Source organism: Rhincodon typus, chromosome 27 (assembly GCF_021869965.1).
Source record: "Rhincodon typus isolate 14 chromosome 27, sRhiTyp1.1, whole genome shotgun sequence".
Lineage (NCBI taxonomy): Eukaryota > Metazoa > Chordata > Chondrichthyes > Orectolobiformes > Rhincodontidae > Rhincodon > Rhincodon typus.
In genome coordinates, this window is record NC_063358.1 from 43,118,556 (window position 1) to 43,140,710 (window position 22,155).

General features: G+C 44.1%; 1 protein-coding gene across 1 annotated transcript in view; it reads left to right on the forward strand.

Moving 5' to 3' along the window:
- LOC109916430 (potassium voltage-gated channel subfamily KQT member 4-like) overlaps positions 1-22,155 on the forward strand; it is a 540,155-nt gene that overhangs the window by 364,745 nt on the left and 153,255 nt on the right. The window contains exon 4 of the mRNA XM_048613162.1: positions 19,722-19,897. Within this exon, the coding sequence (XP_048469119.1) occupies positions 19,722-19,897 (176 nt within the window). The remainder of the gene's footprint in view (positions 1-19,721; positions 19,898-22,155) is intronic.

Here is a 22,155-nt window from a genome sequence, read left to right on the forward strand (position 1 = left end):
GAAGACTGGTTTCTGTGATGCTGGCGACTACTGGAGGAGGCCAGGATGGGTCATCCACTTGGCACTTCTGGCTGAAGAATGCTGCAAACACTTCAGCCATATCTTTTGTACTGATGTATTGGGCTGTTCCATCACGATGAGAATATTTTTGGAGTCTCCTCCTCCAGTGAATTATTTAACTGTCCACCAAATAGATATTAAACAAATATTTTGCATCAGTTTTTACTGTGGAGAAAGACATGGAGGCTAGGGAACTTGGGGAGATAAATATTGATCTCTTGAAAGCAGTCCACATTACACAAGAGGAGGTGCTGGAGATCTTAAGAAACTTAAAGATGGAAAAATCTCCAGGACGTGACATGTATCCCAGAATGTTGTGGGAAGTTAGGGAAGAAGTTGTGGGGCTCATAGCAGAGATATTTGTATCATCTGTAGCCATGGGTGAGGTACCAGAGAACTGGAGAGTGGCTAATTCTGTGCCTTTATTTAAGAAAGGCTGTAAGGAGTATTCTGGGAACTATGGACTGGTGAGTCTGACATCAGTGGTGGGTATGTTTTGGAGGGGATTTGGAGAGATAGGATTTACATGCATTTGGAAAAGCAAAGACCGATTAGGGATAGTCAGCATTGCTTCGTGCGTGGGAAATCGTGTCTCGCAAACTTGATTGAATTTTTTGAGTCAGAAGTCACATGACACCATGTTATAGTCCAGCAGGTTTATTTGAAATCACAAGCTTACAGACTGTAGCCCCTTTGGCAGGTGAAGTGAGAGAGTGGGGGAGTTCAAAATTAGAGGGCATTTTTTTAGGTGAGAAGAGAAAGATGCCTGAGGGGCAACGTTTTCACACAGAGGGTAATCCATACGTAGAATAAACTGCCAGAGGAAGTGGTAGATGCAGGTAAGATTACAACGTTTAAAAGATATTTGGACAGGTGCATGAATGGAAAGATTTAGAGGGGTAAGGGCCAAACACAGGCAAGTAGGACTAGTTTAGTTTGGAAAACTTGATCGGCATGTAGGAGTTGGACCGAAAGGTCTGTTTCCGTGCTGTATGACTCTATGACTCATCACCATTCACAACTGGATGTGACAGGACTGCAGAGTTTAGATCTGATCCATTGATTGTGGGATCACTTAACTCTATCACTTACTGTTTGGCATGCTCTTTGTTAGCCTGCTTTTTCCCACATTATACCCATTTGCCAATTTCTTTTTCCACTCACTCAAACCAAGTATATCCATCTAAACAAAAACTGAAAGAACTGCGGATGCTTAAATCAGGAACAAAAACAAAGTTTGCTGGAAAAGCTCAGCAAGTCTGGCAGCATCTGTGAAGGAAAAAACAGAATTAACGTTTCAGGTCTGATGACCCATCCTCAGAACTGATGATGGCTGGGAAAACGTCAGTTATATGCTTTGTTTTTGTATATCCATCTAAATTTCTTTCTGACTTCTTCACAATATCTTAGTGTCATCTGTGAATTTAGCTACTGTGCCTTCATCTTCCTGATCTAAGTCATTGACATGAAGTCAGTCTACTTCATAGTATGGGCGGCACGGTGGCTCAGTGGTCAGTGACAGGGACCCGGGTTCGATTCCACTGTTGAGTGAGCGCAGGTCGAATTGGCATATACTCCCCGTGTCTGTTTGGGTTTCCTCCGGGTGCTCTGCTTTCTTCCCACAGTCCTAAGATATGCAGGCTAGGTGGATTGGCCATGCTAAATGGGATGTGGGGGCTAGGTGGATCAGCCATGGGAAATGCAGGGTTACAGATATAGGGTAGGGGGTTTGGATTTGGATGGATGCTCTTCAGAGTGTTGGTGTGGACTTGATGTGCTGAATGGCCTGATTCCACACTGTAGGGATTCTTTGTCTCGCATGATTGCAATTTCAGTGTCCCTTGCATGTCCTGATTTACAACCATGATTGGTTTTTTTGTACAACCATTCTTTTTGTATCATCTAAAGGAGCAAAAGACAGGAACAAAATATTTGTTCATTTAATCCATCATTTCCTCAAATAACTATTATTAACTATCATTCCCTCACGTTAGAAGACCAACACTCATTTTACTTCCTTAAACTTTTAACTATCTGTTTTATATGGCCAGCTAGCTTCCTCACAATATCTTATTTCTCTCTCCTGATTAACCTTTTAGTTATTCTCTGCCGTCCTTCATATTCTGACCAAGCAGAGAGAAGGGAGAGACAACTGGTGATAGTTTAACCTGAAGATTACCATGCCTCAGGAGAGGGGAGGAGTTGACCCTCAGCCTGTGTGGAAATTGAACCCACATTTTTGCCATCATAGAGTCATAGAGTTTTACAGCATGGAAACAGGCCCTTCGGCCCAAACTGGTCCATGCTGACCATGATGCCCACTCAGTTAGTTTCAATTGCCCGCATTTGGTCCATATCCCTCTATTTACCTATCCAAATGTTTTTCAATTGTTGCAACTGTACCTGCCTCAACCACTTTCTCTGGCAGCCCATTCCATACACACTCTCTGTGTGAAGAAGTTGCCCCTCAGATCCTTCTTAAATCTTTCCCCTCTCATCTTAAATCTATGCCCTCCAGTTTTTAATCCTCCATCCCTAGGTAAAAGACTACATGCATTCATCCTATCTATGCCCGTCATGATTTTATACACCTCAATAAGGTCACCCCTGATTCTGCTACATTCCAAGGAATAAAGTCGTATCCTGGTGAACCTCCCCCATAACTCAGGCCTACTAGTCCTGGGCAACATCCTCGTAAATCTTCTTTGCACACTTTCCAGTTTAACTATATCTTTCCTTCAACAGGGTGACCAAAACTGTACACAATACTCCCAGTGCGGCCTCACCAATGACTTATACAACTGTAACATAATGTCTCAACTCCTGTACTCAATGCCTCAACTGATGAAGGCCAGCATGCTAAATGCCTTCTTCACCATCCTGTGAACTTTATTCATAGTAAGAATATATTTATTCTGAGTATTCTGAAATATCCCCTTTAAATGTATACCACTGCATCTCTCTTGCCCCTGATTTTTCCAGACCTTTCAAAATAATGGTTGATGCTAATGACTTAGAGGTTGGTGAAGGTTTGTTGCAGGTTGATGGATCAGGAATGCAGAAGCCAGTGGCGTACTTGTCTCAAAAACTAAACCAGTATCAGTATTAAAAAAAAGTCTTTGATATTGTTGTTGGCTCTTCAACATTTTGAAAACTGTGTCCTGCATGGTAGCAAGGAAATAATAACTTACATCAATCATAATCCACTGGCCTTCATTGAAAAGTTTAAGAATTGAAATGTGAATTTATTGAGTCTTTTGTTACAACTATTTAATGTAAGTATTATTCACATTGCTGGAAAGATGATGTTATTGGAAATGCATTGTCCTGAGTGTAAAATGTAGAACTAAGTCAAAAGCTTAAGAAATGCTGAGATTGTGAAAGGGTGTATAAGAGGGGAGTAAGAACGAATGGATATATCTTTTGTTCGGTTAGCACATGTTTTGTGACCAGGCCCACTTTTAATGGTATTTCATTTTTTGTTAAGGTGGAAGCTTGTAAAGACCATATCTTTGCATTTTTCTGTATTTTTGTTTATGGACTAGAATGGGAAAAGAACTGTTTTAAAAGTCAAGAATGGTCGAAGGATTGCTGCACATTTTATAAGCAAGTTACCTGACACTCATTGTGAATGCTATTTACACAGCTTTTTGTGGAAGCAGTGAGGGATGTTCTAGTTATGGACGAGCCGGGGGCTGTATACAAATAAACATTTGGCCAGTAACAAGTAATTTATTGGCTTGTGGTATGGTGACTAGTAATCAATAACAAAAGCCTTCTGTCTGCCAACAAGGCTGTGATTGGTTGCCAGCTGCATGAGCAGTTTGTGGGTGTGAATGTTTGAGGAAGAAGCAATCAGATCTCCACGAGGGCAGGAACTGTCTCTTTTCTCTGTCGTAAAAACTACTTGAGTCTGAAGAAAGTCAGTTTATTTTTCCCTTATCAGTTACTGTTAGTTGTGGCCCTTAACTGGTAAGCCAGATACTTTACAATTGTAAACAAGCCATCCTATTCTTTCTGCATCCTTGAAGTAACCAATAGCAGCAGTATCAAGGCCATGATCGTTCAAACCAACTCTCCAACAAACCAACTTTCAGAAAGTAAGACGGCATGGGATTCAGGGAAGTTTTGCTGTCTGGATGCAAAACTGGATGTCCAATAGAAGACAGAGGGTGGTAGTAGATGGAAAGTCTTCAGCCTGGAGCTGGGTAACCAGTGGTGTTCCGCAGGGATCTGTTCTGGGACCTCTGCTCTTTGTGATTTTAATAAATGACTTGGATGAGGAAGTGGAAGGGTGGGTTAGTAGGTTTGCCAATGACATGAAGGTTGGTGGGCAGCGTGGAGGGCTGTTGAAGGTTACAATGGGACATTGACAGGATGCAGAGCTGGGCAAAGAAGTGGCAGGTGAAATTCAGCCCAGAAAAGTGTGAAGGTCGAATTTGAATGCAGAACACAGGGTTAATGGCAGGATTCTTGGCAGTGTGGAGGAACAGAGAGATCTTGGGGTCCATGCCCATAGATCCCCAAAAGTTGCTACCCAAGTTGATAGGGTTGTAAAGAAGGTGTATGGTGTGTTGGCTTTCATTGGCCGGGGAATTGAGTTTAAGAGCCATGAGGTTATGCTGCAGCTCTATAAAACTCTGGTTAGACCACAGTGGGAATATTGTGTTCAGTTCTGGTCACCTCATTATAGGAAAGATGTGGAAGATTTAGAGAGGGTGCAGAGGTGATTTACCAGGATACTGCCTGGACTGGAGGGCAGGTCTTATGAGGAAAGGTTGAGGGAGCTAGGGCTTTTTTTATTGGAGCGAAGAAGGATGAGAGGTGACTTGATAGAGGAGTACAAGATGATGAGAGGCATAGATAGAGTGGATAGCCAGAGACTTTTTCCCAGGGCATAATTTTAAGGTGAGTGGAGGAAGGTATAGGGGAAATATCAGAGGTAGGTTCTTCACACAGAGAGTGGTGAACGTGTGGAATGCGCTGCCGGCAGTGGTAGTGGAGTCAGATACTTTAGAGACTTTTAAGCGACTCTTGGATAGGCACATGGAGGACAGTAAAATGTAGAGTATGCAGGGTAGATTGATCTTAGTAGGATAATAGGTCAGCACAACATCGTGGGCTGAAGGGCTTGTACTGTGCTGTACTGTTCTATGTTCTATGTTCCTGGGCTGGTCACATGCTCAGGATGCTTGTTCTCTGGCTGCCAAAGCAAATCAGTTTTATCCAGCTCAAAAAAAGCATTCAAATGAGAATAGAACAAAGGAAGCCTTTCAAAAGTCCCTGAAGGCTTTCCTTATGAAATGCAACATAGATTTCACGGGAGACCATTGTTCAGAAGAAACTGACTTGGAGAAAGCTTGAAGGGACACAATTCTTCAATAATACAAGTCAGCAAGAAGAAGACAGAAAAGGAACTGAAGAAAGGAATGCCATGATCTCAAGGCCAAGGAGCACTTCCACCTCCTAGAACCACCTGCCAAATGTGTGGTCAGAGATGGGGCTCTAGGATCAGGATCATCAGCAACACAAGGACCCACAGGAACCCATGACCAGTGAATTTGCTAGGTTGGACAATTATATTATTAGCGAGTGATTGCCAACAGCAGCAGTCTTCGGCAAGCAAGTCAAAGTACCTGGAGAAGAAAGATCAAGAATCAGCAAATCCAGATGAGGCAAAAAGACCATGTTAATGAACTGTAGGCAACCTTCGAGCTGCCTTCCCTCTGCCCATCACTCACTTTTTTTCTTGCCACTTTGTCTGTATGTATGTTGAGGGGAGTTTATAAGTGGGATAGAGTTTTAACTAGAAGAGTTTATATATTGACAGTTGTTTATTTACAGTTCAAATTAATTTATTTGTAATGAATAGCAATTCTTAAGTAAAGAAAGCTGGTCCATAGTTTCTGTTAACCTGGGTCTGTGAAAACGGATAAAGTGAATTCTGAGATAGCAAGAACTGCAGATGCTGGAGTCAGAGACAATACAGTGTGGAGCTGGAGGAACACAACAGGCCAGGCAGCATTAGAGGAGCAGGAAAGTTGACATTTTGGGTTGGGATCCTTCTTCAGAAATGGGGAGGGTGAAGGGAGCTGGGAAATAAATAGTGGGAGGAGGGGTGGGGCTGGGGAAGGTAGGTGGGATGGTGATAAGTGAATGCAGGTAGGGAGTGGTGGGAATTGGTCAGTGGGATGGGTGGGGTGGATAGGTGGGAGAGAAGATGGACAGCTTGTGTCAGGTCAAGGAGGCAGAGATGAGAGGGAGGATTGGACCTGGGAAGAGGCCGGCGGTCAGGAGATTTTAAAACTGGTGAATTCTATGTTTAGGCCATCGGGCAAAGGACTCACCTTCATTCTCCTGTGCCCACACATCACTGAATTCCATTCATGTCTGGACATTGAACGCTTCTTCCGCCGCCTCTGCCTCCACACCTACTTCTTTGACAGAGAGTCTAACCCACCCTCTGCAGACCCCTTCTCCTGGTTCCAACAAACCTCATCCTCCTGGACACCACCCCACAGCCTTCTACCCTCCCTCGACCTCTTCATTTCCAGTTGCCATCATGACATCGATCGCCTCAATCTCTCCACCCATCTCACTCACTCCAACCTCTTCCCCACAGGATGCGTAGCCTGCGTTCCCTCCACTCCAACCCTAACCTCACCATCAAACCCGTGGATAAAAGGGGTTGCAGTAGTGGTGTGGCGTACTACATCGCAGAGGCCAGGCGCCAACTCTCTGACACCTCCTCCTACTGCCCCCTCAATAATGACCCTACCGGTGACCACCAAGCCATCATCTCTCAGACCATTCATAACCTCATTACCTCAGGTGACCTCCCAACCACAACCTCCAACCTCATCATTCTCCAACCCCGAACTGCTGTTTCTATCTCCTTGTCACAATCCACAAACCTGACTGCCCTGGCCGACCCATTGTCTCTGCCTGCTCCTGCCTCATCTGAACTCATCTCCGCTTACCTTGACTCTGTCTTTTACCCCCGGTCCAGGAACTCCTTACCTACGTTTGGGACACCACCCACGCCCTCCACCTCCTCCAAGACTTCCAATTCCCCGGGCCCCAAAACCTCCTCTTTACTATGGACATCCAATCCCTGTACACTTGTATCCCCCACACAGATGGCTTAAAAGCCCTCCACTTCTTCCTTTCCCACAGGCCCAACTAGTTCCCCTCCACCAACATCCTCATCTGCTTAACAGAACTTACCCTGAACAACTTCTCCTTTAACTCCTCCCACTTCCTACAGACTAAGGGGGTGGCCATGGGCACCTGCATGGGCCCAAGCTATGCCTGCCTCTTCGTAGGAAAAAGTCCCTTTTTCCGCTGTTACATTGGCACTCTCCCCGACCTCTTCTTCCACTACATTGATGACTAGATTGGCACTGCCTCATGCTCTCACAAGAAGCTTGAACAGTTCAGCAACTTTACTAACACCTTTCACCCCAACCTCAAATTCACCTGGACCATCTTCCCTCCCTTTCCTGGACCTCTCTGTCTCCATCTCTGGCAACCGCCTCAACACTGACATATATTTCAAGCCCACCGACTCCCATATCTACCTGAACTACACCTCCTCTCACCCAGACTCCTGCAAGAATGCGATCCCGTACTCCTCCATCTCCACCACATCTGCTCCCAAGATGGAGCGTTCCAGTCTTGGATATCCCAGATGCCCTCCTATTTCAAGGACCACAACACCCCCCACTCCGGTGATCACAAATGCCCTCAACCGCATCCCTTGCATTTCCGGCACTTCTGCCCTCAAACACCCTCCCCCCAACAAAAATAAAGACAGAATCCCCCTGGCCCTCACATGTCACCCCACCATCCGCCACTTCCACCACCTACAGTCCTGCCCCACGACTAAGGTGATATTTCCCTTCCCACCTCTATCCGCCTTTCATAGGGACTGCTCACTCTGCGACTCCCTTGTTCACTTCACACCCGGCACCTTTCCCTGCAACCGCAGGATGTGGTACACCTGCCCCCACACCTTCCCCCTCACCTTCATTCAAGGCCCAAAGCAAACCTTTCGTATCAGACAGGGGTTCACCTGTACACTGCCAACTTGGTCTACTGGGTCCGTTTCTCCTATTGTGGCCTTCTGTACATCAGTAAGACCAAGCGTAGACTCAGAGACCATTTTGTAGAGCGTCTGTGCTCTGTATACGACGAATGACAACACCTTCCAGTCACCAACCGTTTTAACTACCCTTCCCACTCCCTGGGTGACATGTCCATCTTGGCCCTCCTCCAGTGCCACAATGACACCAATCGCAAACTGGACACCTCATATTCTGCTTTGGGAGCCTACAGCCCGATGGCCTAAACATAGAATTCATCAGTTTTAAAATCTCCCCGACCCCAGCCTTATCCATTGTCCAACCCTCCCTCTCATCCCTGCCTCCTTGACCTGACACAACCTGTCTATCTTCTCTCCCACGTATCTGCCCCACCCATCCCACTGACCAATCCCCACCACTCCCTACCTTCATCCACTTATCACCATTCCACCTACCTTCCTCAGCCCTACCCCTCCTCCCTCTATTTATTTCACAGCTCCCTTCACCCTCCCCATTTCTGAAGAAGGGTCCTGACCCGAAACGTCAAGTTCCCTGCTCCTCTGCTGCTGCCTGGCCTATTGTTTTCCTCCAGCTCCACACTGTATTGTCTATAAATTGAATTCTGCATATTTTGTCAAATCCTTAACTTTGTGGTGACTCTGGCAATAGTGGGGCTTGATTTCCAGTGTGCTACTCCAGTGAAGTGTAGCTCTATCTCGTGTCCTAGTTTGCCAGTTCACTTCAAGTGACTCAGGTTTCATACCCACGTGGTTGCCTTTACTTGAGTTTAAAGTAGTAGTCTCAGATCCAGTCTTCTCCCTTTAAAACTAGATGTAAAATTCAGTTGCTATTGTAACTGCTAAAGGGGTGCTTTTCTGCTGAAGCCATCAATTAATTCTGTCACATTACACAATACCAAATGAGACATAAACTGTTCTCTGTTCTATTCCAGAATGTGCTGCTCCAAGAAGCTATCATGAAAGCATTCTGTGAATTCCTCATCCAGGCCACCACGACCAATCTGATTTTTCTGGTCTAATGCCTCCCATGATAATTTGCTCCTTTTATCACACGCATCCAGTACTGCCTCTCTACTTTGTTCCACAATAGAATAATTCTCAGTTCCACTTTTGTATTGAATTTAAATCTCACCAGTTACCATGTTGGGATTTCAAGCATGGCCCAGCACATTAGCTTGAGCTTTTGGATTACTAGACCAATGATGTTACTGCTATGCCACCATATCTTCCCGCCTATTTTGTAATTCTATCACAAAACTATACAATGAACTGGGAAGCTTTCTTGCACTCGCACAGCAATGGTCCAGAGCTCCATGTGAAAATGTGGAGGAGTTGTCTCAGATGAAGAAATGAACAATAAACAACCTGTTCAGGACATCAACTGTAACGTGCATTTATTTTTAGGTTGTGAACTCTGTTGATCTGCAAAAGAATGATACAGTACAGTGGAGGAATAGATAAAATCTTCTTTCCTATGGAGAATTCTAAGCTACTAGAATTGGGAAACAGCTGCAAGCTGTTGTATGTTTCAAAGGTTGCCTTTGTGCTTGTCTGTCATGGCAAAGCTCCAGCTTTTGCTGTGGCACTCCAGTATCAATCTGAGCTCTGTAAATGGTGTGTGTACTCATATTGCTTAAGAATTCAGTCCATTAACTGTGGAGAAGTGCATAGTGCAATGCATTGTGCTTTTAGAGGTACAGTGGTGGCAAAACAGAAGTTTATCCAGAGCCAAAACCATTCCAACTGTGCTTTCACTCCCGTTTGCAGTGGCCTTTGTCCTTTGTACACAAAGCTGTCCCCACATAAGCTCTGTTCATGAATTGTATCATAAAATTGTGGAACCCAAGAAAAATTTTTCTTAATTTGCATTTACCAATTACAATCTTCTACAGTCATTTTTCAAGCACTGTCTTCTATATTACACCTTCCTGAAATAATGACTGTATACTCAAGTAAAATTCAATTTTGAAGTCAATCTTTAGAGGTTTGGTTAACTATTAGAAGATAGAGAGTTGGGATGAGTGAGTATTTTCAGGATGACAACCTACGAAGAGTGCCACAGGGATCAGTGCTGGGACCACAATTATTTACAATAAACATTAATTAATTGGATGAGGAAAGTGAAGGTATTATAGCAAATTGCAGATGACACAAAATTAAGTGGAAAGGCACATGATGAAGTTGACACAAAAAGTTGCAGAAGGATATAGACAAGACAGGTGGGTGGACAGAACTTGACTGATGAATATAATGTGAGAAAATATGAGATTATGCACTTTGGCAGGTAGAATATTGGTGTTGATTATTATTTAAATGGAGAAAGACTGTAGAATGCAACGGAACAGAGGGATTTTGGAATCCTCATGGATAAGTCATAAAACACTCGTGATCGTGCTCATTGAGCAATAGGGAAGGCAAGTTGAATGTTGGCCTTTATTTCAAATGTATTAAAGTACATAAATAGAGGTGGAGAAAGGGGGTTCTTGTTAAAATTCTGCAAGACACTAGTCAGAACTCAGCTGGAATACTATGAAGAGTTTTGGACTGCTTATCTAGGGAAAGATATATTAAGGTTGGAGGCAGTTCAGAAAAGATTCACTAGTTTGATCCCAGATATGGAGAAACTGTCTTCAGAGGACAGGTTGAGTAGGTTCAACCTGTACTCACTGGAGTTTAGAAGAATGAGAGGCGACCTTATTGAAACATATAAGGTTCTCAGGGGACTTGACAGGGTAAATGAGGACAAGTTGATTCACCTCATGGGAGAATCTAGGACCAGATGGGACAGTCTCAGAATAAGTGATCACCCAGTTAAGACAGAGATGAGGACAGATTTTTCTCTCAAAAGTAATGAAATGGTTTAATTCTTTACTGCAAAGGGCAGTTGACACTGGGTTGTTAATTATATTCAAGGCTGAAACGGACAGATTTCTACTCAGTAAGGGAGTCAAGGGTTATGGGGAGGAACGAAGAAATTTTAAAATATTGTGAGCAATTTAGGGTCCCGTATCTCAGGAATGATGTATTGGCCCTAGAGCGGGTCCAGAGGAGCTTCATGACAGTGATCCCAGGAGTGAAAGGCTTAACATATAAGGAACATTTGAGGACTCTGAGTCTTTACTCAATGGAGTTTAGAAGGATGAGAGGGAATCTAATTGAAACTTACAGAATACTGAAAAGCCTGAATAGAGTGGATGTTGGGAATATGTCTCCATTAGCAGGAGAGATTAGGACCGGAGGGCATAGCCTTAGAGTAAAGGGAAGATCCCTTAGAACGGAGATGAGGAGAACCTTCTTCAGCCAGAGGGTGGTGAATCTATGGAAGTAATTGCCACAGAAGGCTATGGAGGCCAGGTCATTGAGTATATTTAAGACAGAAATAGATAGGTTCTTGATTGTTAAGGGGATCAAAGGTTATGGGAGAAGGCGGGAGAATGGGGTTGAGAAAATTATCAGCCATGATTGAATTGTGGACCAGACCTGATGGGCCAAATGGCCTAATTTCTGCTCCTATGTCTTATGGTTCTAAAATGGAGGTGAGGATTATTGTATTTGCCATGATCTCATTGAATGGTGGAGCCATTAGGCTGAATGGCTTACTTCTGCTCCTACATTTTATGGACAAACGTAAATACAATTTGATAAATTCACAAATAACATATGATTCTATGAGAATAAAACCATCCTTTCCAAAACTGGCCTTTCTTCAATGGTCTCAAAGGATTACAGGCCTGCATCATTCCAAGTCTTCACCTGGGGACAAAACAAATGGAACTAAGGAGTCTTGAGATCCTAGGATCTAAATGCGTACAAAGTTGGTATTTCAAGCTTTTCCTGAGGATGTATGCATCTGTATTAGTGTCTGTATGAATGTATTGCATATATGTGGATACTTTTCTTCTAAACTCTTGAAAACTCTCTGTTGCTGCCAGTGATCAGGGCTAAAACACTTTCAAAAGTACACTGTCTTCAGCCAGTAGAGAGTGAATTAGAGGGGAGCCATCCCTATCATCTCTCCTCTCTCTGTAATAACTGGAAGAGTTACATGGGACTGTTTGAAAAATCTTTACTCAGTATCTAACCCAATGCTCTGGCAGTGTTGTCCAGACACTGCAGAAGTAGCTTTATTCTGTGTCTCACCTGTGTTGTATCTACCTTGGCTATTATTGATGGAAAATCACAGAGAAAGTATCTATTTCTTTGTCTTAACCATGCAGCATCTCTCCTGGGAATCCACCATATCTCTGTAATCTCCTGCAGCATCACAACCCTTCAGGTACCTTTGTTCCTCCAGTAGCGAGCGTTTGAGCAACCTCAGTTTTAATCACTCTCCATTATCATCTCTGCCATTAGCTACTAAAACCCTAAACTTGGGAATTACCTCCTTAAACCTCTCATAGAAATATAGAAAACTGGAGCGGGAGTACAATATTGCACACAATTCTGGCCATCCTTCTGTAGAAAAGATGTTGTTAACCTTGAGAGGGTGCAGAAAAGATTTACAAAGATGTTGCTGAGATTGGAGGGTTTGAGCTATAGGGAGAGGCTGAAAAGGCTGGGGTTTTTTATCCCTGGAGCATCGGAAATTGAGGGGTAACCTTACAAAGGTTTATAAAATCATGAGGGACATGACAAAGTGAATAGCCAAGGTCTTTTTCCTAGGTTGGGGGAGTCCAAAACTAAAGGGCATAGGTTTAAGATGAGAAGGGAAAGATTTAAAAAGGGACCTGAGAGGTAACTTTTTCATGCAGAGGGTGGTGAGTATATGGAACAAGCTGCCAGAGGAGGTGGTGGAGGTGGGTACAATTACAATATTTAAAAGGCATCTGGATGGGTATATGAACAGGAAGGGTTTAGAGGGATATGGGCCAAATGCTAGCACATAGGACTAGATTGGGTGTCTGGTTGGTGTAGACGAGTTGGACTGAAGGGTCTGATTCTGTGCTGTATGACTTTTTGAGTAGGCCTTTTGGCGTGTTGTGTCTCCTTCACCATTCAACATGATAATGGCTGAATGTCTCTTGAGATCTGGCAGCATCTGTGGAGAGGAAGCAGCTTTAAGGTTTTGGGTCCAGTGACCCTTCTTTGGAACTGAATATATTCAGTGACTTGGCCTCCACTGCCTTCTGTGGTAGAGAATTCTATAGGTTCAATGCATGAAGAAATTTCTCCTCATCTCAATCCGAAATGGTCTGCTGCATATCCTAAGAGCCAAAGCTCTTGTTTTGGAGCAAGAACTGCAGATGCTGGAGTCAGAGACAACACAGTATGGAGCTGGAGGAACACAGCCGGCCAGGCAGTATCAGAGGAGCAGGAAAGTTGATGTTTCAGCTCGGGACCCTTCTGAAGACTCTCTGATATTAATCATTGCTATCACTACATTGGGTGGACAAGTGGTAGATGAAATTTAGTGTAGAGAAGTATAAAATGATTCATTTTGGCAGAAAGAATGCAGTTTGACAATATACATTCAAGTGTACAGTTCTAAATGGTGACAGGAGTAGAGCAAATGGGTATGTACGTAAATAAATCCTTTAAAGTGGCAGGACATTTTAATAGGCCTTGTGGCATCCTATGCCTTATAAATAGGGGCATGAAGTATAAAACAAGGAAACTATTATAAGCTTACATAGTACACTGCGTCAGCCTTAGCTGGAGGTCTGCATTCAATTTACAGCACCACACTTCAGGAAGAAGGTGAAGGAAGGTTCATAAGAATGGTTCCCAGGATGAGGAACTTGAGTTACGTAGATAAATTGGTGAAGATGGGATATTCTTTTTGGAGAAGAAGTGGTTAAGAGGAATTTGATAGAGGTGTTCAAAAACCATGAGGGGTCTGGACAGAATGGAGGGGAAGAAATTCTTCTTGGTGGACCGATCAAGAATCAAAAGGCACACAATTAAGGGAATTGGCAAAATAGGCTGGGGTAGTGAGTCATAAATTGAGCCCCACTATTCCTGGAGTCATACCAAATTCTAAACTTTTTAAGATGTGCGCAGTACCCCAATTTACCTGGCTTTGAGACCAATGTTGATAGAAAGCATAGACCAGATTTCTGTACTAAACAATATTTATTATTTGTGAGAAGTAATTGGACGATAGCTACAGGTAAACTAATACCAATTATTAGCATATATAACATTACTAACCAAAACTCTAATCACCTTAAACTCCACCTTACATACACAGTCAAATTAATAAGGATAATAGGTTATTGGGAGAGTTACGGAAAAGTTGGAAAGTTAGTTCAGTGGTCTTGGCTTCCCGATTCCAATGTTGAGATGATCCTAAATAAAAACGGAAAGAACTGCGGATGCTGTAAATCAGGAACAAACACAGAAGTTGCTGGAAAAGCTCTACAGATCTGGCAGTGTCTGTGAAGAAGAAATCAGACTTAACATTTTGGGTCCGGTGACCCTTCCTCAGAACTGTTTTTGTTGTTGTTGTCATTGAGATGATCCTACTTTGGCTAGCTAGGCTTTTATGTTAGTTGTCTTTCTCTGGAACCTTCCATTGTTTTTTAAGAAGTACAGAGTGACTGATTAACTTGGAAAATGTCTCTGATATATCAATTCAAAAATTGCAATTCACACAGCAACTGCAGCAAGAAAGGTAACTAGTTTTCTTCAAGTTTAAACTGAATTTTTATGATAAAGAATAGGCAGCATTTACTTGGAGAACAACGGCACACATGTCATGGCTCAGTGGTACACCACAATTATTTGTTATCTTATGTCTGATATCTAACCGCTCTCCATTTGAATCTTTCTTGCCTTTCCATTTCATCTGTAAAACCTTGAACCTTGCTGCTTTGAACTCTTCTGTCTTCTTCCATGTAGGGGTTTTAAACCATTCCTGTTCCGTACAACCTCATTGTGTTGAAATCGACGTTACGTTATTATCTTAATAATGCTTTCCGAGGACCCCAAAATTCTCCATGTCTTTTAGCCCTCATTGCATTTATAAACTTATAAAGGCTCGAGTTTGTTCTTTTGTAATTAATACTTCAAACCTATCATCTTCACTCCTACTTCTTTCACCCTCAGCATCCTCCAATCGAGACCTTGGTCCCTGACTATTTTTGTTTTAAGACAAACATGCTCAATCCAACCGGCGATTGAATGTTCCCTTTTCTGTGGATTTAATAAAAGGGACTAAGGAGATGAACAACTGTGATGGGTACTTAGGCTAAAGAAAGATATTTTGGACCTTTACCTGCACCTTTTCAGTGTAGCCTTAATGGATCATTGATGAATGCATTGACCAATAAAACAATGGATTATATATCTGGCTTGGTTTGTGTTTTTTGTTTGATACTCTGAGCAAAAGGGGTCATTGGTGATATTGGTGCTGATGTGTTTTGGAGGGAGAAAAAACCATGATTCTAACCCCCAATGGCCCTGTCTCGAGCATGTAAGTGTGTGTATATGTGTGAATGTTAAGTATCAATAGGACAAAAAGAAAAAATTGAATTTGAAACAAAAACAGAAACTGCGAAACTCTTCATCACCACACTTGAAACGTTAACACTGTTTTCTCCCCACAGATGCTGCCAGACCTAAGAATAGTACAGCATAGGAATAGGCCTTTCAGCCCACCAAGCATGTGCCTTTTTAAAATAAAAACCTCTGCCTCTAATCCTTGCCTATTCATGTATTTGTCAACATTCATTTTAAACAGTGCTATTGTATCTGCTTCTGCCACCTCCTCTAGCAGCACATTCCAGGCACTTAACACCCTCTGTGTAAAAAAAAATTTGCCCCGCTCATCTCCTTTAAACTTCCCCATTTTACGTTAAACCAATGTCAACCAAGCAGTTGACATTTCTACCCTGGGAAAAGGACTCTGATTGTCTATTCTATCCATGCTTCTCATAATGTTGTAAACTTCCATCAGATCACCACTCAGCCTCTGATATTCAAGTGAAAACAAACCAAATTTGTCCAATCTCTCCTCATAGCTAATACCATCCAAACCAGGCAACATTCTGGTAGACAAACGGGAGGCTGGAAGAACACAGCAGGCCTGGCAGCATCTGGAGGAAAGGAGCAGTCAATATTTTGACTATTACCCTTCTTCAGGACTGGATGTAGGGGGTAGGAGGAGCTGCAGATAAAGGGGGAGGGGAGTGGTGGATGAGGAATGGTGGTGATAGGTGGACACTGGTGATAGGTACAAAAACAGAAGTTGCTGGAAAAGCTCAGCAGGTCTGGCAGCATCTGAGTTCTGAGGAAGGGTCACCGGACCCGAAACGTTAACTCTGATTTTTTTCTTCACAGATGCTTTTCCAGCGACTTCTGTCTTTGTTCCTGATTTACAGCATCCTCAGTTCTTTCAGTTTTTACTGGTGGTAGGTATGACCTGGTTGGTCGATGGGAGGGATGAATCCAATTGGTCGCTAGAAGGGAGGGTCAGAAGGTGGAATGGAAGGGAGAGATGGGGCTGGAAGAGAAGCCGGCGGATGGGTGGGAAGGTGATTTGAAATTTGAGAACTCAGTGTTGAGCCCTCTGGACTGTCTGAGTCGCTGAGACACTGGAGGAGGCTGAGGACAGATGCGTCAGAGGGGAGTGGGGCGAGGAGTTGAAATGGGCGGTAACTGGGAGGTTAAGGTGGCCATTATGGGCCAGGCGGAGCGGTCACCTAGTCTATGTTTGGTCTCACCAACATAGAGAAGACCACATCAGGAGCACCGGATGCAATAGGCTAGGTTGGAGGAGATGCAGGTGAAGCTCTGTCTCACCTGGAATGACTGTTTAGGGCCCTGAATGGAGGTGAGGGAGTTGGTGTGTGGGCAGGTGTTGCATCTTTTACGGTTACAGGGGAAGGTACCGGATAGGTTGGAGTGGTTGGTGGGGAGTGTAGCGCGAACTAAGGAGTGGCGAAGGGAATGGTCCTTGCGGAAGGCAGAAAGGGGTGGGGAGTGGAAGATAAAAACCAAAAGAACTGCGGATGCTGTAAATCATGGACAAAAAGAAAGTTGCTGGAAAAGCTCAGCAGGTCTGGCAGCATCTGTGGAGGAGAAAACAGAGTTAACGTTTCGGGTCCGGTGACCCTTCCTCAGAACCAGAAGATGTTCTGGTTGGTGGGGTCTAATTGGAGTTGGCGGAAGTGTTTGAGGATGATACATTAGATGTGGAGGCTGGTGAGGTGAAATGTGGGGGACCCTATCATTATTATGTTTGGAGGGGGATGATGGTTAAGAGCTGTGGAGCAGGGAATGGAGGGGGCGCGATGGAGGGCTGTCTGGACGACAAAGGGAGAGCGTTGTTTGAAAAAGGCGGACATCTGGGATGCTTGGGAATGGAACGTCTCCTCATCAGAGCAGATGCAACAGAGACGGAGACATATGGCAAACAGGACTGAGTTTTTGTGGGATACCAGGTGGGAGGAGATGTAGTTCAGGTAGCTATGGGAGTCTGTGGGTTTATAATAAATGTCAGTCTGTAAACTGTTGCCAGATATGGAAACAGAGAGGTCAAGAAAGGGGAGGGAGGTGTCCGAGATAAACCAAGTAAATTTGAGGGTGGGGTGGAAATTGTTAGCGAAGTCAATGAACTGCTCCAGTTCAGCCTGGGTGCAGGATGCAACACCAGTTTAGTCATTGATGTAATTGCGAAAGAGCTGGGGAACAGTAAACAAACAGGCGTAGCTGAGCCCCATGCGACTGCCCATGGCAACCCCCTTGCATTTGGAGAAAGTAGGAAGAATTGAAGGAAAAGTATCCAATGTATCATCCAGATGTTGCCTGGCCTGCTGTGTTCTTCCAGCCTCCTGTTTGTCCACCTTGGATTCCAGCATCTGCAGTTTCTTTTTGTCTCTTAACATTCTGGTAGACCTTTTCTGTACCCATTCCAAAGCCTCCATGTTCTTCTGGTATTGTGGTGACCAGAACTGTACACAATATTCCAAATGTGACCTAACTAATGTTCTATGCAGCTGCATAACGTCTTGCCAATTTTTGTACTTTCTGCCCTGACTGATGAAGCCAAGTCTGCTATATGCCTTCTTGACCACCTTATCCACTGGTGTTGCCACTTTCAGGGAACTGTGGACCTGAACGCCTAGATCCCTTACTATGTTATGTTTCTAAGTGTTCTGCTGTCTACTGTATACTTCCCTCCTGCATTAGACCTTCCAAGATGCATTACCATGCATTTGTCCAGATTAAATTTCATCTGCCATTTCTCTGCCCAAGTCTCCATCCTATTTGTATTCTGCTGTATCCTATGGCAATCCTCCTCACTAACTGCAGCTCCCCCAAATTTTGTGTCATCTATGTACAGACTTACTAATCAGACCACAAAGGGAGTCCCAGTTGATATAGGGGACGTTAAAATCACCCATCACAACAACCCTGTTGTTTCTAAATTTTTCCATAAACTGGCCACATATCTGTTCTTGTATCTCCCCATGGCTGATGGGAGGCCTGTGGTACAACCCCATCAAAGTGATTGCACTCTTCATATTCCTGACCTCTGTCCATATGGCCTCGCTTGATGAGCCCTTCAAGGTGTCCTCCCTCAGTACAGCTGTGATATCCTCACTAATCAGTAATGTAATTCCCCCACTTCTTTTGCATCCCTCTCTGTCTCGCCTGAAACATCTAAATCCTGGAATATTAAGCTGCCAGTGTTTTCCCTATCTCAACCATGTCTCTGTAATAGCTGCAACATCATATGTAATAATCCAAGCTCTAAGTTCATCTGTTTTACATGTCATACTCCTCCCATTAAAACAAATACACTTCCAACTGCCAGTTCCACCATGTTCAGTAACCTGTCCCTCTCTGTTCTTCCTGTTAGCCTTACTGGTCTTTGTCTCTAACTCCTTCTTGGTCATTTCACTTACTGACCTACTGTGCTGGTTCCCACTCGCCTGCCATACTAGTTTAAACCTCCCAAATAACAGTCGCAAGAATATTGGTGCCTCTCCAGTTTCAGTGCAACCCATTCTTCTTGTACAGGTCCCACCTGCCCTGGAAGACATCCCAATAATCTAGATATCTGAAGTCCTCCCTCTTACAGCAGCTCCTTAGCCACTTATTTAACTGTACTATCTTCCTGTTCCTAGTCTCACTGGCACATGGCGCAGGGAGTGATCCCGAGAGGTCCTGCTTTTTAACTTAGTACTAACTCCCTAAACGTTCTTTGCAGGACCTTGTCACTCTTCATGCTGTTTTGTTAGTACCAGTGTGTGGCATGACTTCTGGCTGCTTGCCCTCCCTTCTAAGAATGACCACAGCCACTCAGAAAAATTCTTACATATTTCACCAGCAATTTCTATTTTTGTTTTAGATCTGCAGCATCTCCAGTTCTTTGTTTTATTTAGCTGAGCTCCATTTTACTGGTCACAACTAATCAAATAGTCTCCCAATGATTGACTGTATCGATTTACATTTGAAGAATGATCAGCAGGCAAGGTTCTGGAATGCTGAAAGTATCCTTGTAATCCATACCGGTGCACAAGTTAAGAAGTTTGGATGAATAGGGAGAGGACTGCAACAGTGGTAACTTCAACTTTCAGATCTTAATTTTCATATCCTTTCTGCATTTCAGATTTTATAGTATTTGTTGCCTCTGTTGCTGTGATAGCTGCTGGGACCAAGGGAAATATCTTTGCAACTTCAGCACTCCGTAGCATGAGGTTCCTACAGATTCTTCGGATGGTACGGATGGATCGTAGGGGTGGAACCTGGAAGTTGCTGGGATCTGTTGTGTATGCTCACAGTAAGGTCAGTCCAGCTTTGTGTGCCTCCCTTTTCTTCTTATTCTACCTAACCTCAATGCTGCAATATTTTCTGGCTAATTTTCTCTCCTCCTTGTCTGAAAGGATGGGCTACTGCCAGAGGGACATGTACTCCAGTCCTTCAGTCAAGTGCCTTTTCTTTATATTTCTGTTTGAATTGGTCACTCATTGAGCACATTACCTTAAAGGAATTCACAACCAGAAGTAATCACGATGCTCAAATATTGCTGTACAGCAGTGGTCAGTTTGTGATGCTAAGAACCAGTAATTAGTTAACTTACTCCAACTCCCTAATCCAAAACTACTGGTGACAAATTGCAGCTATTCTCAGTGTTGAAAAAGGATTGCTTTCTTATTTTTGGCCTCCAGAGTTAATTTCTGGCAGAGTAAATGTGGGGCAGCCAAATTAGCATGGAGTTCCCTCTACACAGCCCGCATTTGTGTATTTATTTCTAGAGATTTTTGTCATTCTGCAATTTTCTCCTCTTAACATCGTTCTACTTTGCGGGGACAATTTTAACCTTGTAATAATGTGTAAAATGGATGAGCTCAATTTGTCATCTGTTTAACATACCTTCTGATGTTTACTTCAATTGAAATGAATAATAACAATGAGATCACATAATAGAGCACATTCCACTGCCATGCTATATTAAATCACTGATATTACAATTACAGAGCTATTCATAGCATAATACAGCATTGAAACAGATCCTTTGGTCCAACTCATCCATGCTGACCAGGTTTCCCAAACTAAACTAACCCCATATGCCTACATTTGGCTCTTATCTCTCTAAACCTTTCCCATTCATATACCTGTCCACATATGTTTTAAGTGCTGTAACTGTACCTGCATCTACCACTTTCTCTGACTGTTTATTCAACATACAGATCACCCTCTGTGTGGAAGTGTTGCCCCTCAGGTATTTTTCTCCTCTCACCTTAAAAATATGCCCCTAATTTTGAACTCCCTCATCCTAGGGAAAAAGACCTTTGCTTTTAAGCTTATCTATGCCCCTCATAATTTTATAAACCACCCCTCAACCTCCTGCACACCAGTGAAAAAAGTACCAGCCTATCAGACTCTCCATATAACTCAAAACTTCTAGTCCCGGCAACTTCCTCGTAAATCTTTTCTGACCCCTCTCCAATTTAATAATATCCTTCCTGTAGCAGCATGACCAGTGCTGTACTGAGTACTCCAAAAGTGACATCACCAATGTCCTGTACAACCTCAACATGATGTCCCAACTCCTATACACAATAGTCTGAGCAATGAAAGAAGGCATGCTAAACGGGATCTCTCTCCCACTGCAACTCTCTCGTAATCTCTTCGGCCCTGAAACTGCTCGACCACGTCCTGAAGCAAACCAGGTACTACAGCCACATCACCTTCCTTAGCACCTGCCTACGGAACCAGATCATCCCCAATGGACTACAATCCACATTCAAGCCTTCCCAATTTGGCCCCAACCGTGATAATATCTACACTCATGGTGTTGAGATCCTTCAGAAGCGTTTCTCCCTGCGACTCCTGAAACACACACTTGCAGCAATGCGCCGGCATCTCCAGACACTACAATCAAGCCTACCCCAGCTCAGAGCCTCCCTCTCCCAGACCTGCAAAGGACCTCTCCTGTTTTTTATTCTTCGTAGGATCCACAACCTGAACTCCCAATTCTACTCAGCTTTATTGGACACTAAAAACCGTAAGTACAGTAAACTTACTGGTGCCTACCACCCAAAACGGGCTTCCTCCACCCCCCAAATCCCCAGCTATACCCAGGACCTTCCCCACAATGGGTCTGCCGCCATTGGCCATGAGGCCACTATCGGAGAACCCACAGATGACGTCACATCCGCCACCGCCGGGTTCCCCACTTCCGGGACAGCAAACACCATCGCTGCCGTTGCCACCGACACTGAAGTCGCGACCACCCTCACCGCGACTGCCGCCGCCTACCCCGCTCCTCCGACCTCCGACACCGGTCCGCCCATCACCGACGCGGACGCAACTCCACCCACCGCCGGCGCAACTCCGCCCACCGCCGACACCGGCACAACTCCGCCCACCGCCGACGCAGCTCCACCCACAGCCGACGCCGACACAGCTCCGCCCACAGCCTCCACAGCCAGCACCTCCAGAGGAGACAGCAGCACCCAGCCCTGCCGAGTCTTCACTATCCCCCCAGACCTACCCCTTACTGAGGACGAACGGTCAGTCCTCAGTAAAGGGCTCACCTT